General features: G+C 36.7%; 2 protein-coding genes and 1 pseudogene across 4 annotated transcripts; all 3 read left to right on the top strand.

Moving 5' to 3' along the window:
- The first annotated feature begins 1,760 nt into the window (after nucleotides 1-1,760).
- Nucleotides 1,761-5,712, top strand: LOC133694925 (cuscuta receptor 1-like; annotated as a pseudogene).
- A 2,610-nt stretch (nucleotides 5,713-8,322) lies between these two features.
- LOC133694091 (cuscuta receptor 1-like) lies at nucleotides 8,323-13,752 on the top strand. Of its 3 annotated transcripts, XM_062115522.1 has the most exons (9): nucleotides 8,324-8,918; nucleotides 9,034-9,192; nucleotides 9,303-9,461; nucleotides 9,725-9,880; nucleotides 9,984-10,142; nucleotides 10,782-10,922; nucleotides 11,058-11,207; nucleotides 11,297-13,325; nucleotides 13,419-13,752. In XM_062115522.1, the coding sequence occupies exons 1-9, from the start codon at nucleotides 8,555-8,557 to the stop codon at nucleotides 13,507-13,509; spliced, it is 3,408 nt and encodes a 1,135-aa protein (XP_061971506.1). In that variant the 5' UTR covers nucleotides 8,324-8,554; the 3' UTR covers nucleotides 13,510-13,752. The 3 variants fall into 3 exon arrangements, with proteins under 3 accessions (XP_061971507.1, XP_061971506.1, XP_061971505.1); XM_062115521.1 differs by having other exon boundaries at nucleotides 11,297-13,752; XM_062115523.1 differs by lacking the exon at nucleotides 10,782-10,922 and having other exon boundaries at nucleotides 8,323-8,918; nucleotides 11,297-13,752.
- Nucleotides 13,753-17,123: 3,371 nt separating this feature from the next.
- LOC133695472 (galactinol synthase 2-like) lies at nucleotides 17,124-18,763 on the top strand. Its single transcript, XM_062117487.1, has 4 exons — nucleotides 17,124-17,615; nucleotides 17,690-18,010; nucleotides 18,099-18,233; nucleotides 18,321-18,763. Exons 1-4 carry the CDS (start codon nucleotides 17,283-17,285, stop codon nucleotides 18,534-18,536), a joined length of 1,005 nt encoding a protein of 334 aa, XP_061973471.1. The 5' UTR covers nucleotides 17,124-17,282; the 3' UTR covers nucleotides 18,537-18,763.
- Nucleotides 18,764-19,907: the final 1,144 nt, after the last annotated feature.

The following is a 19,907-nucleotide window of genomic DNA, read 5'->3' as shown; positions in this document are numbered from 1 at the left end:
CCTCACAGACTATTTAGTCTTTGATGATGTTGCAGCCGCCATCTTGGAAGAAGAAAATAGGCGCAAAAATAAAGGAGACAGAAATAGTTCAAACCAAGCAGAGGCATTATTGGTGTCAAGAGGGAGATCAACGGAGCGTGGCTCCAGTGGGAGTCAAAGGCAAGGGAGGTCCAAATCAAGAAGCAAGAAGACTGTGAAATGCTACAACTGTGGCAGAAAAGGGCACTTCAAAAGGGATTGTTGGTTTAAAAAGGGTATAGAGAACACTGCAGAGTCATCAAAACCTCAAGGATGTGTTGCGAGCACCTCAGAAGATGGGGAGGTTTTATATAGTGAAGCAGCGACAATCTCTACAGATAAAGAAGAGCTTACTGACGTCTGGCTAATGGATTCAGGAGCAACATGGCATATGACTCCTAATCGAGATTGGTTCCATACATATGAACCCATCTCTGGAGGCAAAGTGTTCATGGGTGATAATCATGCTGTAGAGATTGCTGGCATTGGCACCATCAAATTGAAGATGTATGATGGCTTGATTCGCACTATTTCAGGAGTGCGACATGTGAAAGACTTAAAGAAGAATCTTTTGTCCGTAGGACAATTTGATAGTCTTGGCTGTAAGATCCGAACAGACAATGAAATAATGAAAATTGTCAAAGGAGTGCTGGTGGTTTTAAAGGCAAGAAAGACAGTTGCAAACATGTTTGTATTAATGGGAGAAACACATCATGGGGCAGAAGCGTCAATCGCATCAGCCAATCCTGCAGAAGAGAAGACGATGATGTGGCATAAAAAACTAGGCCACATGTCAGAGAAAGGTTTGAAAGTTCTCTCTGATCAGAAGTTACTCCCTAGGCTTACAAAGGTTACTTTACCCTTTTGTGAGCACTGTGTTACAAGTAAACAACACAGGTTAAAGTTTGGCACATCAATAACTAAGAGCAAATGCATCTTAGACCTGATTCACTCTGATGTTTGGCAAGCACCGGTTGTATCCTTGGGAGGAGCAAGATACTTTGTATCATTTATAGATGACTTCTCCAGGAGATGTTGGGTGTATCCAATTAGAAGGAAGGCAGATGTGTTCGCAGTCTTTAAAACTTTCAAAGCGCGGGTGGAACTTGAATCTGAAAAGAAGATCAAGTGTTTGAGGACTGACAATGGAGGAGAATATACCAGTGATGAATTTGATAACTTCTGTCAACATGAAGGTATCAAAAGGCAGTTCACAACGGCATACACTCCACAACAAAATGGAGTGGCAGAGCGGATGAACAGAACTCTATTAGAAAGAACAAGAGCAATGTTGAAGGCTGCAGGTCTAGAAAAGTCATTCTGGGCAGAAGCAGTCAATACCGCCTGTTATGTGATAAATCGATCTCCATCAACTGCAATTGAGCTGAAGACACCGATGGAGATGTGGACTGGGAAGCCAGTTGATTATTCTCGATTGCATATATTTGGAAGTCCTGTGTACGTGATGTACAATACACAAGAAGTTAGCAAGCTGGATTCAAAATCCAGAAAATGTGTATTCTTGGGATATGCTGATGGAGTGAAGGGGTATCGCTTGTGGGATCCCACTGCCCACAAAGTAGTCATCAGCAGAAATGTCATATTTGCAGAAGGTAAAATGCAAATGGAAGAACATAATAGCATTCTAAAGGAGACTACAGCAGTCCAGATTGAAAATACTCAGAATCATACTTCTTCTAAAGCTGCACCAGAGCATGAAGAGCAAGAACAAATAGAGTCTGAAACTCCTGAAGTTCGGCGGTCAACTCGTGAAAGAAGACCACCGGCTTGGCACTCAGAATATAGTACTGAGAGCAATATTGCATATTGTCTTCTAACAGAGGATGGAGAGCCATCAACTTTCCATGAGGCTATCAAAAGCACAAATGTATCTATGTGGATGACAGCAATGCAAGAGGAGATTGAAGCTCTGCACAAGAATAACACTTGGGATCTTGTTCCGCTACCACAAGGAAGAAAGGCCATTGGCAACAAATGGGTTTACAAGATAAAACGTGATGGCAATGATCAAGTGGAGCGGTATCGTGCAAGATTGGTGGTGAAAGGATATGCTCAGAAAGAAGGAATAGACTTCAATGAGATATTTTCTCCGGTGGTACGACTTACTACAATCAGAGTAGTCTTGGCAATGTGTGCTATATTTGATCTTCACCTAGAGCAGTTAGATGTGAAAACTGCATTTCTTCATGGAGAACTTGAAGAAGAAATTTATATGCTCCAACCAGAGGGTTTTGCTGAAACAGGCAAGGAGAACTTGGTTTGCAGGTTGAACAAATCTCTATACGGTCTCAAACAGGCGCCGAGATGTTGGTACAAGAGATTTGATTCCTTCATAATTAGCCTTGGGTACAACAGACTCAATTCAGACCATTGTACGTATTACAAGAGGTTTGAAGAAGATGATGTTTTCATCATTCTGTTGTTGTACGTGGATGACATGTTGGTGATAGGCCCCAACAAAGATCGAGTCCAAGAATTGAAGGCACAGTTGGCTAGGGAGTTTGATATGAAGGACTTGGGACCAGCAAACAAGATTCTAGGGATGCAAATTCACCGAGACAGAAGTAAGAGGAAGATTTGGCTTTCTCAGAAGAATTATTTGAAGAAGATCTTGCGTCGCTTCAACATGCAAGATTGTAAGCCAATTTCCACCCCACTTCCTATTAACTTCAAATTATCCTCAAGTATGTCTCCTATCAATGAAGCAGAGAGGATGGAGATGTCTCGAGTACCGTATGCATCAGCAGTGGGAAGTTTAATGTTTGCCATGATATGTACAAGACCAGACATTGCACAAGCAGTGGGAGCAGCTAGTCGATACATGGCAAATCCTGGTAGAGAGCATTGGAATACTATTAAGAGGATCTTGAGATACATCAAGGGTACCTCAGATGTTGCATTATGTTATGGAGGATCAGAATTTACTGTCAGAGGTTATGTTGACTCAGATTTTGCTGGTGACCTTGAGAAAAGAAAATCCACTACATGCTATGTGTTCATAATTGCAGGAGGAGCTGTGAGCTGGATCTCTAAACTTCAGACTGTTGTAGCATTGTCCACAACAGAAGCTGAGTACATGGCAGCTACACAAGCTTGTAAAGAAGCAATATGGATGAAGAAACTTATGGAGGAGCTCGGGCACAAACAAGAGAAGATTCCTTTGTATTGTGATAGTCAGAGTGCCTTGCATATTGCAAGGAATCCAGCGTTTCATTCAAGAACAAAACACATAGATGTTCAGTATCACTTTGTTCGCGAAGTGGTGGAACATGGAAGTGTGGACTTTCAAAAGATTCACACAAAGGAAAACCCAGCAGATGCTTTGACCAAACCAGTCAACACTGATAAGTATATATGGTGTAGATCCTCTTCTGGCCTAGCAGAAACGTAAGCAGCATGAAGATGGCAAGTATAGAAAGGATAGAAGAATCACAGATGATCAAGTGTGAAGACTTGATTAAATCATCAAAGTCTTCAAGTGGGAGAATGTGAAGCCACCACTTAATTAATTGGTGGAAGACAAATATTAGTGGAGTTGTTGGCATAATTAGGTGCCATGATTTATGGCATAATTTGTGGCATAATTGGTGCCATGATTTATGGCATTTGTCCCCTCACTCTTGCCTATAAATAGACAATGCCTTCAAGCTTATTTTGCACACCAAGTTAGAGAAGAAGAAGAGGAGAGTGAAGAGAGAGTAATCCCACAAAGTTGTGAGGTATTTGTGAGAGAGTAAGTGAGGTGTTTTCTCCTAGTAAAAGAGAGATTCTTAGTTGTTCTTCTATTATTTGAGAGAGGTTGTAATTCCCACATTACTTAGTAAAATCCTTCTATAATTGCCCGTGGACGTAGCCAAATTGGGTGAACCACGTAAATTCTTGTGTGTCTCATTTCTCATTTTATCATATCTCTTGCCTTTTATCTTGTCGGGTTTGCATGCCAGTATCCTAACACTTTGTTGGTCCTTTGAAATTGCCAAACCATCCTAACCAAATGTGATTATCATAGACATATCAAACGACAACATACATGGTCAAGTTCCAAGAAATATGTGTTTGGTATTACCAAATTTGTCAATCTTAAGGATGGCTATGAATGGACTGACAAGTAGCATTCCTTCTTGTTTTGGAAACCTGAGCTCTCTAGTACTTACAGATTTATCTGACAATCGATTGTCTAAAGTAAACCTTGAGCAGTTGAAGAGATCATAGTATGTGAGGCTATCAAACAACAATTTGGGTGGACAGATATCTCCTTCAATTTTCAACTCATCTTTGCTCAGATATCTCTACCTAGATGGCAACAAATTTACGGGGCATGTATTAGATTTTCAACCTACCAATGGGATATATGTAGCTGTACTGGATATCAGCAACAATCAGTTTTCAGGCATTCTTCCAACATGGATGGGCAATTTCTCAAATCTCAAAGCAATTAATTTGTCCAGAAACAATTTTGATGGTCCGCTACCAAGAGATTTCTGCAAGCTTGACAACCTTGAATATTTGGACATGTCTGAGAACAATTTGTCTGGTTCTCTACCATCTTGCTTCAACCCATCATCAATAAAACATGTCCATCTATCCAAAAATCAACTGAGCGGTCCATTAACAAAGGCATTTTATAACAGCTCTTCCTTGGTGACATTGGATATTGCATACAACAACTTGACGGGTCCAATTTCAAATTGGATTGGCAATCTTTCGACATTAAGTTTTCTTCTTCTGAAAGCTAATTTTTTTGCTGGTGAGCTTCCTACTCGGTTATGCTTGTTACAACATTTACGCATCTTGGATGTTTCACGAAATCAGCTCTCTGGTCCTCTACCTTATTGTCTGGGAAATTTTTCTTTGAAGGAAAATCTAGAGAAAGCGGGGCATACTGGTCAAGAATCCTATGTGCTCAAGTTCCTAAAGCAGATGTCAAATGAAACCGGTTTACTAGAAGGGAAGATCAATGACGTGGAAAGCCCTTTTGAAGACATCACTATACAAGAACAAATAAAAGAAGAAATACAATTTACAACTAAAAGAATTTCATATATTTACAAGGGCGATATTCTCAACTAAATGTCGGGTTTTGATCTCTCCAGAAATAGATTCTCAGGCCAAATCCCATTCGAAATGGGAAATTTAAGTGAGATACATTTATTAAACTTGTCATACAACCATCTCACTGGATCCATCCCTGCAACATTCTCAAACTTAAAGCAGATAGAGAGCTTGGATCTTTCTTACAACAGCTTGAATGGTGGCATCCCTCCATAACTTGCTGTACTCAACAATCTAGAAGTTTTCAATGTTTCATATAATAACTTATCAGGAAGAACTCCAGAGAGGAAGGCTCAGTTTGGCACCTTTGATGAAAGGAGTTACGAAGGTAATCCTCTTTTATGCGGACCTCCATTACAGAAAAAATGCAGTGAAGTAGAATCACCATCACAACCAATGCCTAATGATGAACGAGAAGATGATGGTTTCATAGACATGTATGTTTTTCATGTGAGCTTTGGGGTATGTTACATAATCATGGTGTTGACAATTGCAGCAGTTCTCTACATAAATCCACTTTGGCGGCGCGGGTGGCTTCACTTCATTGAAGATTGCATTGACAGTTGCTACTGTTTTCTGGTGATGAATTTTCGCAAGTTCTCCAACTTCAGGAGATCTTAGCATGGGATTATTGAATTTGTTGTGTAGTTGGCGGGGAAAGCAGTTGTTTGCTTATTGCATTACTGTTCCAAATTTATGTTCGCTCAGGACTTGTCCAGCAATTGCTTGTATCTGTCCATTTATTTGGTGCTCTATAGTGTGTTTGTCTCATAGATTAGCCTTGCTCTTTATCTTCTCAATATATGAGTGCTGTAACTAGATTTATAATCTATTTTCTAAAACTTGGAGATTTCTAAATATATGAAACGGGAAGAAAAGAAAACGAAATCATGTAAATGAATTAATCTATCAATATGAAAATTGAAAAAAAACATCACTATCCATGACATAAACCAAAGGTTTTCGTATTAAGTATTGAATTATTATTATTAGTATTTTTAACTCACTTAATTAAGTATTGGATTTTGTGTAGGCTCCACTTATCCCCCCACATGAAATTAGAATATTCCTTGTGTCCTAATTCTAAGGATACTCCCAATATGGAATATAGTACAACATAAAAGCATAATAATGGAATATTCCCAAAAGTTTAGTCCACTCAGAACTATACCAATCAAGTCATTAATTTATTGGTCCAATATCAAAACTTTATCTTATACCAAATAGAGTCCAAAAAATATTATCGAAACTCATTGGAGGTTGAATCCAAATTTTCCTAAACTTAAACTTATTTCATCACCAGTTTTAAGTAACTTCAATAGATTTTTATTATTTTAAAGATTAAAAAAATATATATTTCAAGCCTTGATTTTTTAAATTCAAACGTTAAAATTAATATCTATGAAATTTAATTAATTTCTTAAAATGTATTAAACATGTATAAAGATATTTATATATTTTTTAAAAATAATATTAATTAATACTTAAACTAATTCATAAATACTCTTTAATTTAATTGTCTTGGGCACCATTTTACACGAACTAACAAAACTAGAAAGTTTGAAATTAAGAAAACCACATAGCTTCATTGAACCGTTGGTTCCTCTCATGGCATCCTATTTCGCCACGTGGCAAACCACCGTCCCTTACATCGGATCATGACACTTGCCATCACACGAAACCATGACTTAGATTTTGTGGGACCGCATACATGCCCCACAACAAATAAGACCAGGCGTGTTTCTAGCTTCCACGTGTCCCACAGTGTTCTTATGTGGCAAATTAAAATTTTTTGGGGTGGGGTCCTGCTTGACCTGCTTAATTCAACATTAGGTGTTTCCTATAAACAAATGACAGGCGTCTAGGGGTGACACGTAGGTAAAGTTGATTGCGTGGCCTAAATCTTGTCGGTTTTCGTTGATCCTTGTGGTTTTACTTTTAGCAGTAGGCGTAGGCCCTGGTCGGTGGTGTTTGGATTTAAGCTTTGTTTTTTAGTTTTAAAATCTTTTTGAAAATATTTAATTTTTTTTATTTTTTAAAATAATATTTTTAAATTATTTTGATGCGTTAATATTAAAAATAATTTTTTTTAAAAAAATATTATTTTAATGCATTTTCGAATAAAAAACACTTTAAAAAATAACCGCAACCACGTAGATGATCAAAAAAATAATTATGTTAATTGAGTTTATTTGGGAATACAGTGTAAATCATATTTTTTAAAATTTTAAAATTTTTTATTAAAAATTATGTTTTATATTTTCAGATTGTTTAGATGTGCTAATCTCAAAAATAAATTTTAAATAATAAAAAAAATTCTAAATATATTTCTAAATAAAAACCACAACGACTCCCCCAATTCTAAACAAAATTACACTCTTACTTTTTACGCCTTCTTTTTTTCTTAACGACCTAGCAGATGGACTATGATCAATATCAAAATTATATCTAAAAAATAGAACCATTCTAGTAGTGGCTCGTAAAATTATAATCTGCAGAAACAAAAGACAAGCAAGACTGGTAACCCGGAAACCACATATTTACAGATTCAAAACCATACAATTATTTCTTCTATGCAAAAAACTCCACGCTGTTAATATCAGGAAGGCAGATGAAAAACGAATTTATTTCTTTAACAAAGCACAGTGAAGAAAAACAGATTTGCTAATGTCTTCTATCATTACTCCAGTAAACTAAGTCACATGACTAACGATTTTAATCTATTATTATTTAATTAGTCTAAATATTCATGTAAGGATTAGAGGGAATGAAATTTATTTAGATTACTTTCTGGTTTTCCCTACTTAGATTGCTTTACGTTTAACTGAAGAATGTTATAAAAAATAATTGGTAAAAGCCATTTTTTAAATTTCGAGTGAAATCAATCATCAGTTTTATAATTATTTTTTTATTATCTAGAACACAAATGAGGCTTGGTGATGGGCTTTTTACTGCAAAAAAGATTAAAAAAAAAATCAAATCAGTACCCGTTGCTTGCCCATTCGATCATTAACGTCCGTGACTGTGGGTCAAGTCTACCACAACATTTCCAGCTCTATAATGCACCGATGTCTCTTACTTTGACAATTCGGCAGTTAAAATCAAGGGTTGTCACTATCAAATTTAATGCATGGATATCCATAGTGTGGTCCTAGCTAGAGCACCGACGTTCCGATGCTGGTAAGATTTCTTCAAGGTAATTTTCATGGCTGTTTCGTGTTATGTCTCCTTAGTACCAAAAAATACAAAATTCAAAATCAGTAACTGTTGCTTGTCCATTCGTTCATTAATGTACGTTACTGTGACTCAAAGTCTTTCCAAAAATTCCACGTCTATAATGCACCGAAGTCAATTCTTTTGACAATTCCGCAAAGAAAATATAATTAAATGCATGAAGAGAGCCAAATGTAGTGGTTCATAGAATTATTCTACAAACTGTAGTGGTTCATAGAATTATCTAAAGATGATGATGAAAAAAATGTGGGTTTGGTTGTTGCTAACATTATTGACCTATGGTCGTTGTTATGGGTGTTTGGAGGAGGAAAGGATTGGTCTCTTGGAGATCAAGGCTTTGATCAATCCAAACAGCATCTTCGGGCATTTGGGCGACTGGACGGCCAATGACGAGGATATTGCTAATTGTTGCGATTGGTCTATGATTGAGTGTGATTCCACTACAAGGCGTGTGATTCATCTCTCTCTCGCGGGTGCAAGGGATTTCCGCTTGGGGGACTGGGTTCTCAACGCATCTTTGTTTCTGCCTTTTAAAGAACTGCAAAGTCTTGATTTGAACAAAAATAGATTAGTTGGTTGCTCTGAGAATCAAGGTTCAGTCTTTCTGTTCTTATAATCACAAAATAAATTTATATTATTGTGTGATTAAATTACACCGATCAAGTGTTTAATTAATGTTAATTACTTTGCTTTGAGTTTCTCTTGCAGGCTTCGAAGTCCTATCATCTAAGCTAAGGAAACTGAATGCCCTTGACCTCAGTGGTAATCGTTTTAGTAATAATTTTATATCATGTTTCAATGGGCTTTCATCTCTCAGGTCTTTGGATCTGTCCAGCAATCTGCTGAAAGGATCAGCTGACTTCTATGGTAATAATTTAATTATAATTTAACTTTGAAGCTTTTCCTTCTCTCCTTTTTGTATGCTTTTTTCTATACGTTTATTTCCTTCCAACAGGCTCTTGAGAATCGTCTTGCAGGTTTCAAAGTCTTGTCATCAAGGTTAAAAAAACTAGAGAGCCTTCGCCTAAAGATGAATGGATACAATGATAGCATTTTTTCAACTCTAACTGGATTTTCATCTCTCAAGTCTTTGGATCTATCATACAATCAGTTGACAGGATCAGCTGGCTTCAATGGTAACGTTTAATTATCTAGCTTTGAATCTTTTCCATTAGTTTACTTTAAAAATCACAAGTGAGGAAGAACAGGTATATAGAATGGATACTTCCAATCTATCATTGGGTTCTAGTCGTTCTTCTCCATTTCTCTTTTCCTTTTTTTGACAAAAACACTATCTCAAGGCATAAAACAACCTGGCTCGTTCCTTAATCTTTGAAGTGTACACAGCCTATTTTATAATAAAATATGCATTCATGTATCATTTTTATGTGTCTTGTAGCTTTTCAACCCCAACCGATGAGGCTGGGGAAACTAGAGAACCTTTACTTGAGTCGCAATCAACTGAACAGCAACATCTCATCAATTCTAAGTGGGCTTTTATCCCTCAAGTCTTTGGATCTATCATATAACATGTTCAGAGGATCAAGTATCAATGGTAGGGGGGGATAATTTACTAAGAGGCAGCTGATTTTTACCTTTTATTTTGCATATTATAATTAAGGCATTGCCACTTACATATAGCAACAACATTCTTGCAGGTTTTGAGGCCCTACCATCAAAATTGAGGAAACTAGAGAGCCTTGACCTAAGCTATAATAGATTCAACGACAGCGATTTATCTTATTTGTGTGAATTTCCATCCCTCAAGTCTCTAAATCTATCAGGCAATATGCTCTTAGGATCAACGACTATCAATGGTAAGGTTGTGAATATTTCTTGGCCTCTTCTAGCTAATTAGGCATAATTCACCCAAAATTCATTGTTTAAATGGTACATGCTTATTTACCCAAAATTCATTTCATTTAGCTCATTTCTCAACAATACCGTTTGATATGTATTAAATATCTCGATAAAATATCAATCCAAAATTTTAAAATTTACATGGAATAAGACCCCAAGAATATGGTTTTATTATATTCACTAGCAGTTATGAGTATATCAACTTCAAATAACTTGCTTTATTATGTGCAATTTTGTGTATTATAAATAGGTTTTTGTTTTTTTTTTTAAATACAGTCTGTCTAATAATTTTATGGCAGTTAGCGCCATTAAAGCTCCGACTTAATAAAGCCTGACTATAACATGTGAAATTTGAAAATCACAGATCAAAACAATCCATATAGTAAGTTCTCTTCAAAGGGATAAACTAGGTTGGTGTTTGGCGTTTCAACAAGGATATTGTCTTTGTTACAAAATAATTTATGAATTATATGTGGTAATCAAATTTGGTGTTTTCTTTAATAATCCATGACAAAGATGTTGTCCAATTCATCTTCACAACACTTAATTTCACTGCTTATTTGATTGTCGTCTCCTTTCAATCGGACATATTACAGGTTTAAGGAAGTTGGAGGTCCTTAGTCTGAACGAGCTCACCATCATCAGTAGTACTTTGCTGCAGTCATTGGGAGCATTGCCATCCCTAAAAACCCTTTCTCTTAAGAAAACTAATTTAAGCGGGACGTCAATAAGTCAAGGTTAATCATAGTTCATTCGCCTAAAGTCTTAATGAAATATGTTGAGGCCTTCTATCAAGTATAAGTAAAATTGATGCAAAATGGAATGGCTGCTCTGTATCACTACCATTTTCATCAAATATTTTTTTTTCACAGGGAGTTTTTTCAATTCGACCACCCTTGAAGAGTTGATACTCGACGGCAGTTCTTTCCCAACAAACAATCTTCAGAATATTGGAGCATTTTCAGCGCTTAAAATTCTGTCTTTTAGTGGTTGTGATCTCAATAGCACCTTACCAGCAAAAGGTAAATTAACAACTCCTGCCCACGTTTACATCAATAACTAAATGAAGTTTTCATCACTAGTTTTAACAAATTACAGATAAATTGTGCAGATTGGTGTGAATTGAAGAATCTAGAGCAGTTAGATATCTCTTGGAATAATCTAAAGGGTTCACTCCCAGATTGTTTCAGAAACTTGTCATCTCTACAACTATTAGATGTTTCTGGAAATCGATTTGTTGGAAATATTGACTCCGGTCCTCTTACCAATCTCAAATCCCTTGAATTTCTCTCATTATCAAATAACCACTTTGAAGTCCCACTTTCATTTAATTCCTTCATGAACCACTCAAAACTCAAGTTCTTCATATGTGACCACAACACACTAATAGGAGACAAAGCTGGGTTTCAGAATTTCATTCCAAAGTTCCAACTGATGTTTTTCAGCTTGTCAAGTAGAACATCTAAAGCACTCAATGCAGATATTCCCAACTTTCTCTATAGCCAATATGACTTGAGAATCCTTGATCTCTCCCACAACAATTTCAATGGAATGTTCCCATCGTGGTTACTTAAGAACAACACGAGGTTAGAACAACTATACTTGAGGGAGAACTCTTTTGTTGGTCCTTTGATATTGCAGAACCAGCCAAATCCTTATATGAATGTCATAGATATATCAAACAACAATATACATGGTCAAATTCCAAGAAATATGTGTTTGGTTGTCCCAAATGTGTCAAAATTAAGGATGCATATGAATGGACTGATAGGTTGCGTTCCTTCTTGTTTTGGAAACATGAGCTCTCTAGAATATATGGATTTATCTGACAATCAGTTGTCTAGAGTAAAACTAGAGCAGTTGAAGAGTTCATGGTTTGTCAAGCTATCAAACAACAATTTGGGTGAGCAGCTACCTCCTTCAATCTTCAACTCATCTGCTTTCCTATATCTATACCTAGACGGCAACAACTTTACGGGGCAGATATCAGGTTTTCCACCTCCTAATTGGATACGTTTGAGTGCATTGGATATCAGTAACAATCAATTATCAGGCATGCTTCCAACGTGGATGGGCAATTTTTCATATCTCCAAGTAATTGATTTGTCTAGAAATCATTTTGAGGGTCCAATTCCTAGAGATTTCTGCGACCTTGGCAACCTTAAATATTTGGACATGTCTGAGAACTATTTGTTTGGTTCTGTACCATCTTGCTTCAGCCCATCAACAATAAAACATATCCATCTATCCAAAAATCAATTGAGCGGTCCATTAACAAATGCATTTTATAACAGCTCTTCCTTGGTCACGTTGGATCTCAATTACAACAACTTCATGGGCCCAATTTCAAATTGGTTTGGCAATCTTTCGGTCTTGAGTGTTCTTCTTCTGAAAGCTAATCATTTTGCTGGTGGGTTTCCTACTCAGTTATGCTTGTTAGAGCATTTAAGCATCTTGGATGTTTCACAAAATAAACTCTCCGGTCTTCTACCCTCCTGTATAGCAAATTATCTTTTTAAGCAAAATTTGGAGAAAGCGGTAGCTGTTCATCAAAGAATCTATCAATTGGAGTCCACAAGTAAGATGTATTCTGAAACCAGTTTACTACTAGGGAGGATCGATAACCTGAAAAACAGTTTTAGAGTCGTCAATATAGAAGAAGCAATAGAATTTACAACTAAAAGAATGTCATATGGTTACAAGGGCAATATTCTCAACTTCATGACTGGTTTTGATCTCTCCAGCAATAGATTCTCAGGCGAAATCCCATTAGAAATGGGAAATTTAAGAGAGTTGCATGCATTAAACTTGTCACACAACAATCTCACTGGATGTATCCCTGCAACATTCTCAAACTTAAAGCAGATAGAGAGCTTGGATCTTTCTTACAACAACTTGAATGGTGGAATCCCTCCAGAACTTGCTGTCCTCAACAATCTAGCAGTTTTCAGTGTGGCACACAATAACTTGTCAGGAAGAACTCAAGAGATGAAGGCTCAGTTTTGGACCTTTGATGAAAGCAGTTATGAAGGTAATCCTCTTTTATGTGGACCTCTGTTACAGAAAAAATGCGATGGACAAGAATCACCATCACAGCCAACGCCTAATGATGAACGAGAAGATGATGGATTCATAGACATGTATGTTTTCCATGTGAGCTTTGGGGTATGTTTCATAATTGTCGTGTTGACAATTGCAGCAGTTCTTTACATAAATCCACTTTGGCGACGCAGGTGGTTTCACTTCATTGAAGATTGCATTGACACTTGCTACTATTTTCTGGTGATTAATTTTCGTAAGTTCTCCAACTTCAGAAGATCTTAGGGTCTTAGCATGGGATTGCTGAATTTGTTGTGGTTGTTGGTGGGGGAATCAGTTATTTGCTTGTTGCATTCTTGGTCCAGATATGTGTTTTCTCCGAACTTGTCCAATTTGCTTGTATCTGTCCAGCCATTATAGGTGTTTTTTAGTGTGCTGGTCTCATAGCTTAGCCTTACCTTGGATCTTTTCAATATGCAAGTGTTGTAACTATATTTATCTTTGGGATCCTAAGTTTGTCTTGTTTTACTGTGTTTTCGCTATATATTTTTGCACTGACCATCATGTTGGAAATTAAATTCTTATCAAGAAGTTAATTATGAAGGCCTTTAAGGCCGCCCATGAAGCTCTGTGAAGTGTTCCTTATTGACGAGGAATTAGAAATAATAATCTCATCCATAAACAATTCATTAAAGTAACAGTATTAAGGATTAAGGCAGTCATTCTCCACCTTTCATCTTAAAATATTTTTTCCAAACAAAATTCCAGAGGTACCTCGCCCTACGCTCTCCTTCCCTTTCAAACGCCTCAAAACAAACAGTGTGAAGGTAACAGTATGATGATACTGTTGAACATGACTGTTCGTGAGTTTCCTACTCAGTTATACTTGTTAGAGCATTTAAGCATTTTGAATATTTTACTAAATAAGCTGTGTATATGGACTCCTGTTTAGGCAATTATACTTCCATGGAGAGTTCAACGAAAGCGGTAATTGCTAATTATCTTCTAATGGTTGGAAGCAATCCCTTGAGTATACAAGATGTCTTAAGAAACAATGGGCCTGTTATAATCAGGATTGAAAGAAAAAATGAGGAAGATGACAGAAAACAAAAGGGGCCTTGAGGAATACTAAATGTCATTGTTTCTCATATGAAGAAAAAATAATTCCAATTAATAATCTATCAAAAAAAATTATTCTAAAAAATTCCTTAAATCTATTTAAAAATAAGTACTTAAATCGACCCAATTTAAAAAAGAAAAAGAAAGCCTTAAATAGTCAGAAAATAAAGAAAAGAATCCAAAAAATACTAAAAATTCTGAAACAATAGCTTCTATATATAATTTTAGGGACTTATGACCTCGGTTAGTTTTAGCATTTTCTATTTTTATATTAATTGTGCTATGTAAAAATGGAATGGGTTGTCATCTGGTCCGAATTCTCTTTTTGGCCTCAAAAATCAAGAGTCCAGTGGTGTAAAATAGGAAGACAAGAACACTCGATTCTTTCATTTATCTGGTACTAGAATGAAAAACAGAAATGCAATTCTCTCGTTGTCTGTTAATGGAAGAAGCATCTCCAAGCCATCCTTGGTAAAGATGGAAATTGATAGATATTATAAAGACCTCTTCTCACTTTTGTTTCTTAGATAATAGTCGAGAATTTATTAAGATTATGGCTAAAAAGAGAATAGCCTAGGAGACAACAGTAAGAGCAGAAAAAAGAAAGGAGAAAGAACAGAAAAACAAACAGGCAAAGAGATTGGAACAGGGGGAGAAGACAACCAGGCAAAAGAAAAAAAAAACAAGGGAGTCAGCCTCTGTTTTCTCCGTAAAAGATGACACCATTGCTGATACCTATATCCACACTAGTGGAGCCTGAAGATATGTTATCAAGCTTCATCCATAAGGAGAACCTGCAGAGGATAAGGGAAACACAGATTCCACACAATACAAGAGGAGAAGCTGCCATGAAAGATTCTGGAATCTGCCTTGCACCATAGAAGACCATTGGTAGCACATATCTTCAACAGAATTTGGGAAACAACCACTAATACCCCACCGAGAAAGGAATTTCATCCATAGATTCCAGGCAAAATCACGGTGGATGAAGAGATGGCTTGATTCGCTTGAAGATTCAAGACTTCTTCTACAAGACCTCTTCTCATCACTGGATAGAAGGATTAGACCATCCTGTGCAAAACTGATGTTCTAGCAACTTAAGCCTTCGTCTTCCTCTACATTGGAAACTACTTTTACTCTAGAAGAAGTAAAAGCAGCCATTTGGGAATGTGACAGCAATAAGGCTCCTGTTCCTGATGGGATCAATTTCTTCTTCATAAAGAAAGCATGGGAAACAATTGGGGATGATATATATGGTCTGGTTGACGACTTTTATTTGTCTGGTCTCCTACCTGATGGCATCAACAGCTCCTTCATCACTCGCTTCCCAGAAGTAGTTGGTGCTAATAAACTCAAGGATTTCACACCTATTAGCCTGATTGGATGCTTGTACAAGATCATCTCTAAGTTGCAAGCTAATAGGTTAAAGGCTGCCATGCCTGATATTATTGGCGAGGTCCAGCACGCTTTTATCAAGGGGAGACAAATTTTAGACAGTGTTCTTATAGCCATTGAAATTATCTGTCATTTAAAGAAATCAAAGTCAAAGGGTTATATTCTCAAATTAGCTCGACTTCCACAAAGCCTTTGATTCAGTTATTTGGGAATATATTGATGAAGTCATGGAATGGACGGGCTTTGGGGTAAGGTGGAGAGGATGGATCAAGCAGTGTATTTATATATACAGCCAGAGTATCTGTCCTAGTAAATGGCTCTCCCCTATACAGGATTAATTCTCCATGGAAAAAGGACTTCGTCAGGGAGACTCCTATCTCCTTATCTCTTTAACATGGTTGCTGAGGACCTCAGTAGAATGCTAAAAATTGGTTGTGATTTGAGATTAATAGAAGGCATTGCTCTCGGGCAGACCGGAACCAGTCGAGCATTTCCCATTTACAGTATGCTGACGATACTCTTATTTTCAGCTCAGACAAACTCTCTTCCTTGCCGGACATAAAAAGTCTTACAATGCTTTGAATTGGCATCCAGACTGAAAGTAAATTTCCATAAAAGCTCGATTAATAAATATTCTAATTCGTAAATACTCTTTTAATTTAATGATCTTATCTACCATATTACACCAACTAACAAAACTAGAAAGTTTGAAAATAAGAAACACCTTCGCTCCATTGAACCGTCGGTTCCTCTCATAGTCTCATGGCAACCCATTTCGCCACGTGGCAAATCACTGTCCTTTAGCTCAGATCTTGACACTTGTTATCGAAGGAAACCATGACTCCCATGCATCTCGACACGCATTAGATTTTGTGGGACCAATTAACATGCCCCACAGCAAAAAGACAGACGTGTTTCTTCCCTCCACGTGTCCCACAGTGTTTCCACCTGGCAAATATTGTGGGATTTCCTTTTGGGATCTTAGTGGGTCCCCGTTGTTTTTGACTTTTTGTTAGGCGGTAGGCCCTGGTCGGTGGTGTTTGGATATTGTAGGTAATCAAAAAATAATTATTTTAATTACCCATTTACTTAATAATATAAACAAAATCATTCTAAAATGTCGGTGCTTACCTATAATTAAAAAACAAATCATATATCAATGTACATTTTATACAACTATAAAGTCATTAAATTATATATATATATATATAAAATAATTATCCTATTTAAAGGCAAGAAATGGACTTGTCAAATGAGGACTTTTCTGGATTTTATAATACCATTAATTTAATTAATTAATTATATATCTTTCACTTATGTTAAAGAAACTAAAATTCAATGCATCCTCCAATCCCTATATATACACCCCCTCTCATCCCAAGAACTTCACTCAACCATAACCTTTCAAAGATCAAAGCAATACAGTTTGTGCAACCTGAAATTCTCTCTTCTTTTCTTAGTAAACAAACAACTTGTTTCAAAACCTTTTGATTTCTCTAACCAAAAACAACTAAAAAGTTTTGCACATCACATCTTTTGACTCCATGGCTCCTGATATTACTGCTACTCTTGCTAACAACGCCAACTCCCTTGTCAAGCAAGCTAGCATTTCAAGTTGTGCATATGTTACGTTTTTGGCTGGTGATGGAGACTACTGGAAAGGTGTTGTAGGGTTAGCCAAGGGATTGAGGAAGGCAAAGAGCAACTACCCTTTGGTGGTAGCTATCTTGCCTGACGTTCCCGAGGAGCACCGGAAGATACTTGCCTCTCAAGGGTGCATAGTGAGGGAGATTGAGCCTGTTAACCCACCGGAGAACCAGACCCAGTTTGCTATGGCTTATTATGTCATCAACTACTCCAAGCTTCGTATATGGGAGGTATGTATGCCCGTATAACACTTACTAGTATTATGTTATATGTAACTCCTAAATATTGTTTTCTTTTTTTACAGTTTGTGGAGTATAGCAAGATGATATATTTGGATGGTGACATCCAAGTGTTTGATAACATAGACCACCTCTTTGACATGCCTGATGGCTACTTCTATGCTGCCATGGACTGCTTCTGTGAAAAAACATGGAGCAATAGCCCCCAGTACAAGATTGGTTACTGCCAACAGTGTCCCGATAAGGTCCATTGGCCTGCTGAGATGGGTCCTAAGCCTCCTCTCTACTTCAACGCTGGCATGTTTGTTTATGAGCCCAACTTGTCGACATATCATGACCTGCTGGAGACCCTCAAAATCACCACCCCTACCCTCTTTGCTGAGCAGGTACATATTTGTCTATCTTGGTCAGAGCTTCTTGGCAGGAAAAATTGATCAGGCAGAAATTCTAAATTTAATTTCCTTTTCCTGGCAGGATTTCTTGAACATGTTTTTCAGGGATGTTTATAAGCCAATTCCTTCGGATTACAACCTTGTGTTGGCCTTGTTATGGCGCCATCCTGAGAACATCAACGTCGACAAAGTCAAAGTTGTTCACTATTGTGCTGCTGTAAGTATTCACCATGCACATATTAAACACAAAAAATTATCCTTTCGGACATTAAGTACTGCAATGCTAATTCTCATGTTACTGCAGGGGTCCAAGCCATGGAGGTACACAGGAAAAGAAGATAACATGGACAGAGAAGACATCAAGATGCTGGTTAACAAATGGTGGGACATTTACCACGACGAGTCCTTGGACTACAAGAACACTGTGGTGGCTGCTGCTGGAGCTGAAGTGCAACCATTCTTGGCGGCGCTATCAGAAGCTGGTATTGCTCACTACATTACCGCCCCATCTGCCGCTTAAAGCTGGTGGATTGTGGAGCTAGTAGCCTTCTAAATTAGTCAAATTGTAGAGGAAAAACAGTCTTTTTTAGCTTCTTTTTTTTTGTGACAGTTTGCTGGTTGTTAATATCCCCTATATTCATGAAGTGGGATAGTGTTCTTTTGAGTTTTCTTCCAAATCTGGGAGGACCTTTTATGAGTTTATCCCTCATTTTGTAAATAAAACTATTATTCTCTGTGTATACACAATTTCTTTATATATATGTTTTATTGATAAATGAAAAGACGGAAATAGAAATAAAATAAATATCTGTTTGGAAAAGTTTTAGAATAAAATTTTATTATTTCAAAACAAGAAACATAATAAAATATATCTTTTTTCAATTTATGTTATCTTCATTTTTATTGTTCCGAACAGAGAACCATCTAATTAGAAGATGGTGCTAAGGCCTATATAAAATGGTCTATGAAGAGCTGGGTTCACCTCTCAAGCATAAATTAATGGCGCCGTAAATTGATCTCGATACGCATCAGAACTTGGAAGGTTTCAAAATTGGAGTTATTAGTCAAATTTGTTACTAAGCAACTGTTGATTAAGTCTCTAAAAGTCCTAAGAATAATACTTCTCGAGTTACATAGCACCTAGACGCGCATCAACAGCCCTGGAAAAAGGCTTACATAGCCAAGTAAATGCAGGCGCTCTATCTCTTATGATGAGCTGCATTTTTTTGTAGTTCTTTGTAACATTGGATGGATGGATCTTCCGCAATAGCTCTCATTAGCTAAGCAGAATCCATCTCTATATCTCCACAGATCAAGTGTCAATATTTACATCTAAGACTATATCATATATACCTTTTAATGTGTGTGTGTGTCTATATATATATGTGTGTGTGTGTGTGTGTGTGTGTGTGTGTGTGTGTGTGTGTGTGTGGGCGGGCGTGAGCGTGGGTGGGTCGATGGGTGGTAAAAAAATGGAGGGTAAACATAGTTACTTTGAATCACATGAAATAATGAATCAATTGTTGAATCACATGGAGAATAATATACTTTTCACCACAGAATTTTATGTGTTGCAATTCTATAGACAGTACAAGTATTGTAGAATATAGCACAATATGAGACAATATGAGGGCATGATGATATATTCCAAAAGGTCAATTTAATTAAATATACCGATATCAATATTTAAAAGATTTATTAAATTTTTCAATGTGTGATATCAATACAAGGATGCTTCATTAAAATTTCAATTAGAACACAAATAAATTCAAATTAAAGAATACAGCACAGCATGGGAGCATGATACAAGTCAAACTAATCACAACTATACTTCATTTCTTAGTTTTGAAAATTTAAATATTAATAACAACATTTTAATAAGATTTATTAA

This window comes from Populus nigra, chromosome 5, assembly GCF_951802175.1.
Source record: "Populus nigra chromosome 5, ddPopNigr1.1, whole genome shotgun sequence".
NCBI classification, from domain to species: Eukaryota; Viridiplantae; Streptophyta; class Magnoliopsida; order Malpighiales; family Salicaceae; genus Populus; species Populus nigra.
This window is presented reverse-complemented; position numbering and strand designations above follow the sequence as displayed.